General features: G+C 53.6%; 1 protein-coding gene across 2 annotated transcripts in view; it reads right to left on the bottom strand.

Moving 5' to 3' along the window:
- Positions 1-2,318: 2,318 nt before the first annotated feature.
- The window catches only part of RAMP1 (receptor activity modifying protein 1), a 51,557-nt gene continuing 40,994 nt past the window's right edge, over positions 2,319-12,881 (bottom strand). For both annotated transcript variants that reach the window (XM_036859062.1, XM_036859063.1), the window contains exon 3: positions 2,319-2,753. In XM_036859062.1, the coding sequence (XP_036714957.1) occupies positions 2,498-2,753 (256 nt within the window). In that variant the 3' untranslated portion in view covers positions 2,319-2,497. The remainder of the gene's footprint in view (positions 2,754-12,881) is intronic.

Raw genomic sequence — 12,881 nt, 5'->3', positions numbered from 1 at the left:
GCGGGTCAAGGCAGGCCTGCTCGCCGGGGCTCCGGGCCGCGGGCTTTGGCGCAGGGACCCCCATGGCTTCGCCGACCCTCCTGAGATCACATGGCATCGAGAACCTTCCCCGGCTCATAGGTGCCGTGCCAACAACCGCCTCACCAGAATCCCATGCGGGCGGAAACCTGGGGCTAAGACATTTTACTTAATTAACGCATCCCCCTTCGAGGGAGACCCCATTCCCTCCCCCACTTTATGGACGAGGAGGTGCGGGCACAGAGCCCTCGGGGGGGACAGTAGGAAGGCTGGCGCGTGGCTGAGCTTGGCCTTTTCTGTCGGGTGTAACACGATTAGTCTTCATAGGCTATGATGGCAGGAAATACACTTCCAAAGGTTTAAAAACAGGTACCCAATCGTTTTTCTGGAACACGCGACATTCTGACTTCATGAAATTAGGTGACAGCTTTCAGAGCAGACCTTTCAGACGAGCGCGCTCGGAAAACACATTCTTCCGATAAAACCGTCCTCTGCCTCGTAGGCACCAGTTCCCCTCAGTCCGTTGTCTTTTAAGTGAAAACGGTCATACGGGGCTACATATTGAAATGTGAGGAACAAGTGGCCTGCTGTCCAGCAGGAAGTTACTTTCCTTGGTGAAAACTGGAAAATCTCATTAAGCTGCCGTCAGTGGTGCAGAAGTGAGCGGCCACTTCGGAAAACCTGAGGCAGGAGATGCCTTTCCACCAAGGGCGACCCCGTCCCCACCCCACGCACCTCCGGCCGGCAAAGCACGTGGGGAGGGACGGCCCGGTCCCTGAAGACGCCACAGTTGGAAAACTGACTCTGGAAGGACCCCTTGCTCAGCGCTGGGCCTTGGGCCGTGCGGCCTGGGGGCGAGGGCCTGCGGGGGTCAGGGCTCGGGGGTCAGGGGTCGGGCGCGCCCTGCGGCGCGGAAGGGGAGGAGTTCCCGCGAATCACCGCGAGCGGCCGGACCGGCAGGAGGGGAGCAGGGGCCGCGGTTCCCAAGCGCCGCCTCCGGCAAACGCACGTGTCACAGGTCACGGGGTGATTCCGCCGAGGCCGGCGGGGCTGTCCTTCCGCGTGCGCGCCGCCGCCCTGCTCTCCCGGGACGAGGCTCGTCGGGACCCGCCCCGCCCCCGGCCCCGCCCCGACCGCGGCGCCTGCTCCCGGCCCCGCCTGCTCCCGGCCGCACCTCTGTCAGCCCCTTTCCGGGAGGAGGAGGTACGCCCTCTGAGGCGTCCGCGTCCTCGGGGGCAGCTGCTCTGGCGCCGAGTCGGCGCCGTGGGGAGGCCGAGGAGCCGGGCCAGCCAGCCCCGGGGTCCGGAGTATGGACGCGGGATGCCCCGAGGGATGGCCCGTCGTCCCCGCACGGGGCTGTCCAGGGGGACAGTTGGGGCTCTCGGGCCGGCAAGGCCCAGCTCCGGGCCTGTCGCCACTGGGACGCCCTTGCGGGGGTCCGGCCCGTTCAGCCCCAGCGCGGGTTCAGCTAATGTTGAAGAGCTCGGGGGCCGTGGCCTTCGCCCCGTGTCTGGGTGGCTGTCCAGCTGGGAGGAGGGGAGGCCGACGCAGGGCAGTGGGCCTGAGAAGGGGCAGGTCGTGGGCCGGAGGCGCTGCAGCCGGTTGGGGGCTGTAGGGACCTCAGAGGAGGGGTCTGAGCTCAGGAGCCATCTGGGAGGGACAGTGCAGGGAGCTCCCTTTGGAGATCCAGAACCTTCTGGAAGCTGGAGCTTGGGAAGCAGGGGGAATGGGGCGCAGCAGCAGCCTGGATGGGTGCAGAGGAAATAGCCGCTCAAACCCTGGGGGACAGAATGGAGGTGGGTGCCTGGACGGGGGGCTGGCGAGGCATCTTTGGGGAGGGTCCTCAGTAAAAACTGAGCAGACCTGGCCTCCTCCTGTCTGCCAGTCGCAGCCCATTGAGCCAGTGGTTCTAGACAGAGTGGCGGGGATGCGGCGGGGGCCTCAGAATCCCGGGGAGCAGCTTCAGCACATGCACAGCGGTCAGCCCCCATGGGGCCTCAACCATCATCGTCCTCCATAAAGGTACCTGCGAGGGCGCCTCCTGTCAGAGAAAGACAAAATCCAAAGGGGCTAGAGTTTCTCCCATCCTTCTACTCCCGAGGGTCCACATCCAGAAAGAATGACGCTTCCCAAATTCAAGGACATCCTTTAATCACAAACTACTTATCCATAATCGAGCCAGGGGGTGGTTCATAAACACCTTGGGAGACAGCTCAGAACCCTCCCCAGAAACGCTGACAGCTACGCCCCGCTCCCTCCCAGCACCTGGGCTGCCCTTCCTAGGGTGGCTTCTAGGTCAATGCCTGTGCCGTGACCACTCCAAAATCCTGCTGTGAGCTCTTCTTGGGTAGAAGAAGAGGGGACCGGGGGTCTGCTCTGCCGCTGGAGTACCAGAAGCCTTGGCCGGGCTCGGCCCCCGCGCCCACCCTCTGGCCTGCCTGGCAGCCTCCGTGATCGGGCAGCCCTCCCCGCTCCCAGCCTACATGATGCCCTCCGGGCGCCTGCTCCTCCAGACCACCAGTGCCGTCACGAGCAGGGTCACCAGGATGGGCACCACGATGAAGGGGCAGAGGACACTGCTGGGCGGGTCCTGCAAGGCCCTGCCTGAGACGGGGCAGCTTCTGAAGTAGTGCCGGTGGACGGAGAGGAAGAACGTGTCCACCGCCGCGTTTGGCCAGAAGCAGTCCAGCTTTTGTGCCACGTGCCTGGTGCAGTCCGAGAGCTCTTCGTAGCTCCTGCAGATGGAGAAGCAGGTCGTCAGTCCCTGGTGGGCAGGGAATCAAGGTGGGACTCCAGCCAGGGGCTCCCCACCCCACTCCCCACTGGGGCGAGCTCCCCCAAAGTCCAGGCCCTGAGGCGGTGGCCCTGGCTTTAGAGACACAGGTCCTGGATGGGTCCTGTGCGGGCTCCCTAGATGTCCTGCACATGCTCAAAGCCCAGAAGGCAAGCTGGGGCTAAGGGATTCCGGGAGCTGGGATGCCACACCAAGGGCAAATGGGAAGGTGGACCAGCCAGGCGTCTTCAGAAGGCAGCCTGGGACAGCGAGCCCTCAGGAGTGGGCAGATCTGCAGCCTCTTGAGCCCCTTGCTGTCTGCATCACCCCGAGCAGACCACCCCCCCCCGAGCCTGAAAGCCCCCCAGGTGTTCACAGGACTCACTGTGAGGCCTCCCATGCCTAACTTGACCTCCCACCCCTCATCTTCCCACGCTTGCTGAGGAGTTTCCCACAGACAGCGCTGTCACCCTTCACTGTAGCGGGTTACAGATTTATTTTGCTTATTGAGTGTAAACACCATGAGGTCAGGGATTTTGTCTATTTTGTTCACCTCTGTAATCCCAGTACCTAGAAGAGTACCTGGCACATGGCAAGAACCAGTAAATTTTTTATTAAAAAATTGTGGTAAAATATAAAGAACATAAAATTTACCATTTCAATCATTTTTACCTGTACAGTCCAGTGGCATTAAGTACCTTTCCGTTGTCGTGCAACCATCACCACCATCCATCTCCAGAACTATTTCATTCCCAAACAGAAACTCTGTCCCCCTTGAACACTCACCCACATTTCTCCCTCCAGCCCCTGGCAACTCCCATCTGCCTTTTGTCTCTGTGAAATCTGACTGCTCCAGGCACCTCATATAAGTTGGCTCTACAATATTTGTCCTTTTGTGATTGGCTTATTTCACTGAGCAGAATGTCCTCCAGGTTCATCCATGTTGTAGCCTGGGTCAGAATTTCCTTCCTTTTTAAGGCTGAATAATATTCCGTTGCTCGTACATACTTCATTTTGTTTATCCATTCATTGACGGACATTCAGGTTGCTTCCATGTTTTAGCTATTGTGACAAATGCTGCTGCTATGAACATGGGTGTGCAATTATCTACTCGAGTCTCGGCTTTCAATTCTTTTGGCTGTATATCCAGAAGTGGAATTGCTGGATCATATCATACGTCTTTGTTTAATTTTTTGAGTAAATTGTTTTTTAATTTAATTTAATTTATTTATTTTTTAAAAACTATTTATTTTTGGCTGCATTGGGTCTTCATTGCTGCGTGCGGGCTTTCTCTAGTTGCGGCGAGCGGGGGCTACTCTTTTTTGCGGTGCGCGGGCATCTCATTGCGGTGGCTTCTCTTGTTGCAGAACATGGGCTCTAGGCGCACGGGCTTTAGTAGTTGTGGCATGTGGGCTCAGTAGTTGTGGCTTGCGGGCTCTAGGTGCGCAGGCTCAGTAGTTGTGGCGCACGGGCTTAGTAGTTGTGGCACGTGGGCTCAGTAGTTGTGGCGCACGGGCTTAGTGCTCCACGGCCATGTGGGATCTTCCCGGACCAGGGCTCAAACCCGTGTCCCCGGCATTGACAGGCGGATTCTTAACCACTGCGCCACCAAGGAAGCCCCTGTTTTTTAAGAAATGAAGATTCAGTGTTGGGGGAAATTAAAATGTATTCAGTAGTTTCCAGAAAGTGTCACTTCTGCTTAGGATGGAGAAAGCAACACAGAGTGTTGATCCCATATGAACAGCAAAAAAAAGCTGAAGAAACTACAAAATCATACATTTTCTTGAGTGCATCAGAGAGCTGAGACTGCAAGGCAGCAAAGTAACCTGAGTTTCAAGGAGGAGAAAGATGCAGCTGCTGTACCAGCTACATAATAGCTGAACTGCCCAGGGTTTAGTGTGGGCTGGAGAGTCATTCTGGAATTTCTGGGGCCCCAGATGCGGTGAGCGGGGTTCCATGACTCTCTGCTCTTTCCCATGAGGCTCCAGGGGGTGCTCGTGAGAAAGGTTAGGGGCAGGCAGGGGATCGGCTGCTGTTTGGGGCCAGGCACAAACACCACACGTTTCCCAAACCCTTCTCACAGAAGCAGCAACAGGCTTGGGCCCCTGGAGGATGAGCAGCTGATCTCGATGATCAGTGGCTTCAGCCGAACAGGCCTGAAGCGCTTCCAGACCCTTCTGTCCAGGAACCAAAGCCTTGAGTTGAGGGAGGGACGGCACAGCCTGTTAGCTCCAGGGCACAAGAAGGCACACTGTGCCTGGGAGAAGGATGGGTAAAAGACTCTTTTCCCTTGGGAGAGCAGCAGGAAACCATCCTGGACCTAGGAGCCTGCAAGATACCAAAGTGAGGTCTCCTACCACCGGGGGAGTGGCAGGAATCTCCCACCAAGACCCCACGGATACAGGGCAGAGTCTGGCTGCCACAGGGAGGAGGAATCCTGAGGTTGAGGGCACGGTGGCTTTCTAAGCTGAAGCTGGACCAGGAGAGAGGGAACCCCTCCCTCTCTCCCAGTACAAACCCGGTATAGACAAGCAACAGCAATCTGCCACGGGGAGGTGGAGAGAGACCCACTCTGTGGCACGGGCATGCAGGGTGGGACACACCACATGAAGGAAAATTCTCTAGCCCCACCCTGAGCACAAGGCAGTGGTAACCCACTGCCAGAGGTATCTGAGGCCTGTGGTGCCCTGAAGGAAACCACAGCAACAACAAATCCCAAACCCAGCTCAACTCCTCCCAAGATTGACTTAGATCCCACACTAACAGCCTGACACGAGAGGCTTACTCATTTCCAGATGTAAATACTATTTATCTCAATCTCTTCTGTTCTACACATGCAAGTTCAACATTCAATAAAACATTAGGGGCTTCCCTGGTGGCGCAGTTTTTAAGAATCCGCCTGCCGGTGCAGGGGACACGGGTTCGAGCCCTAGTCCGGGAAGATCCCACATGCCATGGAGCAACTGGGCCCATGTACTACAGCTACTGAGCCTGCACTCTGGAGCCTGCAAACCACAACTACTGAGCCTGTGTGCCACAACTACTGAAGCCTGCACGCCTAGAGCCCGTGCTCCGCAACAAGAGAAGTCACCGCAGTGAGAAGCCTGCGCACCGCAACGAGGAGTAGCCCCCGCTCACCGCAACTAGAGCAGCAACGAAGACCCAACGCAGCCAAAAATAAATAAATTAAATAAATAAAAAAAAAAACATTGGGACCCATTGTCAAAAGATAAAGTAATCAACAGAAGCAGACTCAGAGATGACCCAGATATGGTAACTATTGTACAGGGACTTAAAAAATATTAATATGATAAAGAGACTAGTTGAGAAGGTAGAAAATATGCATGAATAGATAGAGAATTTCAGCAGAGAGATGGAAACTGTAAGAAGGTCAAAGAGAAATGCTGTGGGGGTGGGGGGAACCCCACAGTATCAGAGAGTCCATCTTTGATGAGCTCGTCATCAGACTTGACATCTGAGGAAAGAATTAGCGAACGTGAAGGTGGTCAGCAGAATTACCCAAACTTAAACAAAAAGAAAAACATAGAGCATCCAAGAGCTGTGGTAAATTAACAGCACTGTCAATGATGTCAACTCCAGCTTGTAATTTGAGTTCCAAAAGGAGAAGGAATTGGGCAGAAGAAATATTTAAGAGATAATAGCTGAGAATTTTCCAAAAATAATGAGATGAAAAATCACAAATCCAAGAAGGCCAGAGAAGCCACCCCCTGCAAAAAAAAAAAATACAGGATAAAAAACCAAAGCAACAGCAACAACAAACAAACAGCCACCTAGACATTAAAGTCAAACTGCTGAAAAATGAAGATGATGAAAAAAATCCAAGAAAAAAAGTCTTGGAGTCATTCAAGAAGAAAGACACCTACAGAGGAATGGGTGATGTGAACTACAGCAGACTTCTTACTGAGACTATGCAAGCTGGAAGACAACGTGTGGCATTTTTCAAGTACTAGGGGGTGGGGCCCCAAACCCCTGTCTGCCCAGAATCCTCTACTCAGCAAAGACATCTTTCAAATATGAGCTTGTAATAAAGACCTTTCCAGAAAAAATGCTTATAGAATTCATTGCCACCAGACCTGTGCTTCATGAAATGTTAAAGTTCTTCAGTCAAAGGAATATAACAGAAGGAATTTTGGACCCATACAAAGAAATGAAGAGCTCCCTAAACAGTAAAAATGAAGATATATAAAATATACTTTTCCTTATTTTATCCAGGAAGTTAACATTGAAGAGATGCTCAGAGAGGTATTGAAAGGCTGTTGAATGGAAGAGTTTGGGGCCTCTCCAGCACCCAAGCACCCCTCTACTCCAGCACCTATCATACGGTCTCTCAATCGCTAGGTCACTGTTTTTTCTGCCCTGGCTGCCCTCTGGGTCATGACCCCAAGTGCACAGGGCACACAGGGCCTCCCTCAGTCCACGTGAGCAGCTAAGTGGATGGGGCACAAGGGGGGAGAGAGTGGGCAGAGGCCGTGGAGGGTGTGCAGGACCCGTGCCCACAGGGGTGCATGGTTTTTCTAAGTGAACGAGGACTCATGTTTCAAGTAGAAAACAGAAGTGGAAAAAGCCACAGGAAGTCAGGACAGACTGGGTCCCATTGTGAAAAAAATGAATTAGCACACGTCAAGGGCCTGGCACAAGGTAAGTGCAAGTGTGTCAAGTATTATTAAAAACCAAAGTCCATGGGGCTTCCCTGGTGGCGCAGTGGTTGAGAATCTGCCTGCTAATGCAGGGGACATGGGTTCGCGCCCTGGTCTGGGAAGATCCCACATGCCGCGGACCAGCTAGGCCCGTGAGCCACAATTGCTGAGCCTGCGCGTCTGGAGCCTGTGCTCCGCAACGGGAGGGGCCGCGACAGTGAGAGGCCCGCGCACCGCGATGAAGAGTGGCCCCCGCTTGCCGCAACTACAGAAAGCCCTAGCACAGAAACGAAGACCCAACATAGCAATCAATCAATCAATCAATCAATAAATCTTAAAAACCAAAGTCCAGACTTTTGAGCTGGTCATCCATCAACCACAGGGCTGCATGTTACAAACACTAGCTTGAATGGTCGTCTTTTTCCCCACCTCAGACCCACTGAATCAACGTGTAGTTTTAGGTGTTCTGCAGACGCAGTGACACACAGTCAGTCCTAAATGTTGTTCCCTACGCTCTGCCTGAAGAGTGAAGCTGGGATGTCCCTAGAAGGAGGTGTTGCCACCTCTGGGCTGGCCAGCCAGGATGGGAAGGACCCCTGACCCAGGGACCTGTGACAGAAGGGACCCCACGCTGAGGCCACGCTGAGGCTGAGCTGGTGGTGGGCTATTCTGGGACGAGGCACTCTCTCCTTGAAATATCCTTCCAGTCTGCAAAGCCATCCCCGTCTAAAAATATCCCTAATGTGCAGTCGGCTGCCCACTTCATCCTGTTTATTTATACTGAAGTAACAGCTGAAACTTTCAATAAATATTGTGAGCCCTGTCAGCAAGGACGTGATAAAAGAATTTCTTCCAGAGTACAGACATTCTTCTGTTCAAAAGAACATTGTACTGACTGAAGGGGCCAAAATAATCATGAAAAAGTATGCTTGCTTTCACCCTCTATTTTCAGTTCTCATGTAATGGAATGATTATCCTTTTTTTTGGCCAGGATTTTCTATTCTGGGCCCCTAAGTGAACTTTGCTTGGAATGTTCCTGAACACTGTGGTGGAAGTAGTTTCCAATATATCTGGGTCCCAAGTCAAGGCTTCTGGTACCACGCTTCATGGGTGTTTTACTTGTTCGACAAGAAGGTGCTCACTGATGCCCACAGGGGAGTCGTCTGCTCTGGGGACACCAGCTAGCCCTGTCTGGCCCTGACGTGGAGTGTGTGTGAGTCTGGGCCCTGGTGCCCCCCAGAACTGGGTCCAAATCCAGCTCCACCTCTTATGCTGAGGGATCCCAAGAGCCGCATCTCACCCATCCAAACCTTGGTCTCTTTATATTCAATGAAGAGACAGGTACCCCACCTGACAGGGTTACTGGGCAGATCAAGTTAAACAAGGTCAAGGGCCTGATGTATAACAGGTGCCCAGTAAGTGGACAGCTTCCTGACAACTGGTGTGTGGCCCCTTAAGGGTCCATTTCTTATTCCATAAACTCGAGTAAACGTTGACCAGGCAATGTATGTCTAAGCCCTCAGAATATCTGAGGAGGAACCACTATTTTGGTTCACTTTCTCTGGACCAGTATTTGCTTCCATCAACCCAGGACAATTCACAACCTGGTGGCTTCCAGCAGCTTTAAATACCTGCTGGGAGGAGGGGAGGTGGCACCCCCGGCACCCTGGCAGCCGGGGAAGGTGAAGGTGAACAGGGCCCATTTGAAGCCGGCCTGGGGAGCCTGAATAATAAGCAGCTGAAAAAAATGTCGAACCTCACTTTTAAGGAAAAAAGAAGCAAACATCCAAATAGAATCCATTTTCAAATGGAGAATACTCAGGACTTCCCTGGTGGTCCATTGGGTAAGACTCTGCACTCCCAATGCAGGGGGCCCAGGTTCCATCCCTGGTCCAGGAAATAGATGCTGCATGCATGCCACAACTAAGAGTGCGCATGTCACAACTAAGACCTGGCATAGCCAAAATAAATAAATAAATATTAAAATAATAATAAAAGAACAAGGTAATTTAAAAAATGAGAATACTCAGTGCTGGTGAAGGTATAGTGAAATGAGGCAGGTGCTTGCATCATTGCTAATAGAAGATAAACTGGTAAAATTTTTCCGAAAAGCAGTTTGGCAATTATGTATCGAACTTCAAAATCACGGACAGCCTTTGAGCCAGTAATTCTATTTCTGGGAATTATCCTAAGTTAATAACATGAAATGTAGTCAAAAATAATGTAAGAAAATGAACATTACAGATTTATAATTATGAAAATGAGCAAAACAATAGGACAGTGATAAAAAAATTGCTTATAAGAGCCTCGGCTATGTAGCTATTAAAATGATATTTAGGAGGAAAATATTTACGTTACAACGTTGAACGAAAGAAAAAGCAGTTGAGACCAAATTATACAAACAATGTGGTTTCAGCATAAAATGGTCCAGGTAGGAGCGGAAGACCTCAGAATGTTAGGAGGACTTGTCACCACTAGAGGGTAGTGAGATGAAGGGCTTTTATTCTCCTATCTCCGCTTTGGGGGCATTTTCCAAGTTTTCCGCAGTGAGCATACATTATTTTTATAGTTTTAAACAGCTCACTGAGGAAAAGCCCTGCAGAAAACTGGACACTGAGGTCCCTGAGTCTGCAGCCGTGGGGCGCACATTTCCTCATTTCTGGGGCAGCGGGGGCCTTCGGCGCAGGGGACTCGTGTGCTGCTCGAACTCCCCAGCAGCTGGGAGGACCGGGTGGGAGGCGGGCCGAGACGGGCTTGCTGGGGGCCCGCAGCCCCGGCTGCCTGGGGGGTTGCACCTCGCTGGAGGCGCGGCTCCTCCACGTCTGGCGCCGCCCAGGGCTCAGAGGGCTGCGCTGGCCCCTGCCCGCCTCCCCGGCCTGGGGAACCCAGTCCTGCAGACCCCGGCCCTGCGGAGCCGGCAGCCAGTGCGCGGCCTTCCTTCCCTCCGCCCACCTACCTCTGCTCGAGCTGCGTGGGGTAAACCCCGTCCCGGGCAGGGCAGCGTCCCCACCACGGGGACACCCTCTCTCGCAGCCTCTGCTTCCAGCACGAGGGGTTCTCCCCCGGCCACTCCAGTGGAAGGAGCTCTGGGACCCCCCTCCTAGGGGGCACCTCCTAGGGGGCACCGGGCTGGCAGCCCTGCTCCAGGCGGCAGTGCTGGGGGCTGGGCCCCTCCAAGCGACATAATGCGGCAGTTCGGTGGCTCACCCGCCAGCGGGCCCTCGCACACCTTCAAGGCGGCAGAACTCCGGATGTCCGCTCACTCCCCGAATGTCCCCAGGGCCTGGGCGGGCCGGCGGCTTCCCTCCATCGCTCGCCTCCTCCCGGGTCTGGGTGGCCTCCGGGGCGGAACGGACCTCCCTGCCGTCCCCGCACGGATGCTGCGGGGATTAGACGCCCGGTCCCGAGGGGCGTCCGGACCTGGGGGCAGGGAGGGCCCTGAGGGTAGGTGGGGGGCTCCGAGGGCAGGACCCCCTTTCGCACCCATCCCCGCCGGCTCCCCGCCCCAGGCGCCCAAGGACACTCGGCTCCCAGGAGCGGCCCCCGGCCTCCTTGCAGGAAGGGCGAGGCTACCAGATGACGCCCCCTTCCCGGGGACCTCCGCTCCTTGGTTCCTCGTCCCCTGATCCCTTTCCTAGGGACCCTCCCTCCTCCGCCTCACCTCGCCCCTCGCCGTCAGCACCCCGCTCCCTCCCTCCCCCCGGGCTCTCGAGCCTTCTCCCTCTTCAGCAGCCCGGCGCATCTGCCCCCGCCCTTCCAGCCAGGTGAGGGGCATTGGCGCTCTGCAGCCCTCGCTCCTTCCCTCCTCCGCCGGCGCCCAGAGACTGCAACGTCCGACACCCGTGACATCCCCACCCCCATCTGAAGCCTTGGTCCTGTGCACAACGGGCGTCCACACCTGACTCTCGGGATGCCCCCGACCCCAGCCCCATCTCTCATGCCTGGGAAGCCTTGCCCCCTCTGAGTTGCCACAGATTCCCCCCATTTCCGGGGGTCCCCTCCCCTCCTCCAGCCCTGTCACTGTGACCAGGAGTAGGCAGAGTGACTAGCCTTGGTGGGTTATTACAACCACATTTCTAATACCAGCTTCCACTTCTCTGCACTGAGCATGGGCCGGGGCCTGGGCATCTCTGCACCCCTTCTCCTCCCCCAGTCCAGCTTAGTCAGGGCAGCCATCAACCCCCTCCCCTGCTTTCCTCTTCTCTGAAGCCCTGGGCTCCATCCACCATTGGCTCTTGGGGCCACAGCCCTGGCCTCTGCCTTCCGCCTCCCCAAGCCCACTATCCACACAGACTCACCCTTGCTTCAGGCCTTCAGTGCTCCCTGCTGCACCTGTGCTGGATTCAAAAGCCCTCATGTGGCCCCCACCTCTCCACTCTCAACTGTACCCCCTCCCTCTCACTGGCCACCCTGGCTGATACTTCTGCCTCAGGACCTTTGCACAAGCTGCACTTTCTACTTGTAAGGCTCTTAACCCCATCTTTACAAGGCCGACATCTGTGTATCCCTCAAATGTCACCTCCTCAAACAGGTGTTTTTTTATGCTTCAACCTCATTTGGATCCCCCGGCAAGGTGGGGTTTTCCATCATAGTTGTGTCTTACTTTGTACCTGTACTTTAACTCTTGATTATTCACTCACTGTTGGTCTCAACAACTTGCCTGCAAACACCATGAGGGCAGGGACAGTGTAGGAAAAAAAGCCCCACTCATCCTGTTCACAGCAGTCATCTCAAAGGCAAGAGAAACAAAGGCAGAAGGGACAGAATGAGACAGATCTGCCTGGAGATGTGAGTAGGACAGCAGGAGTGGTGGTCTTAGCAAACACAGCACATTCCAGCGCAAAAGACAGTAAACCGGAAGAGGGGGAGTTTCACACTGGGAAGAGTGTTATCGTAGCTTCATAGGACGCAGACAGCCTACCGCTGTGAGTAATCGCGACGGACTCAACAAAATCTTCAGGTTAGGTGAATAGAAACTAGTATAAAAATGAAAAATAAAGTTAATAAGCCTGACTCAGTGACTATGTGATGAAGTTTCTATCCTACAGAGAATCAACAATCTTTTCAAAAGTCCCTGGATCCTATTTAGGCTCAAAGAAAAACTTGACAAATTCTCAAAGTGGAGATTTTAAGTCAGTATTCTTTGCCTATAATATTAGAAACTAGAAATTAGTGAGAAAAGGATAAATTAAAAAAAGATGGGATCCCTAGAAATGGAAGATCACTCATATAATTTTAGGGTCAAGCAAAGATTTAAAAATTCAACGATAGGCTGTTAAGAAAAAATAATGGCGATACTGAACGTGAAAATCAGTGAAATATAGGCAAAACTGAATTCTGAGAAAAATCTGCAGCTGTAAATTATCTTATTACTAACCAAAAATAAATGAAAATAAATGAAGTAAGAATCCAAATCAAGACATTTAAAAGAA

This window comes from Balaenoptera musculus, chromosome 7, assembly GCF_009873245.2.
Source record: "Balaenoptera musculus isolate JJ_BM4_2016_0621 chromosome 7, mBalMus1.pri.v3, whole genome shotgun sequence".
NCBI lineage: Eukaryota > Metazoa > Chordata > Mammalia > Artiodactyla > Balaenopteridae > Balaenoptera > Balaenoptera musculus.
The sequence above is the reverse complement of the archived record's forward strand: the minus strand, read 5'-3'. Positions and strand labels throughout refer to the sequence as shown.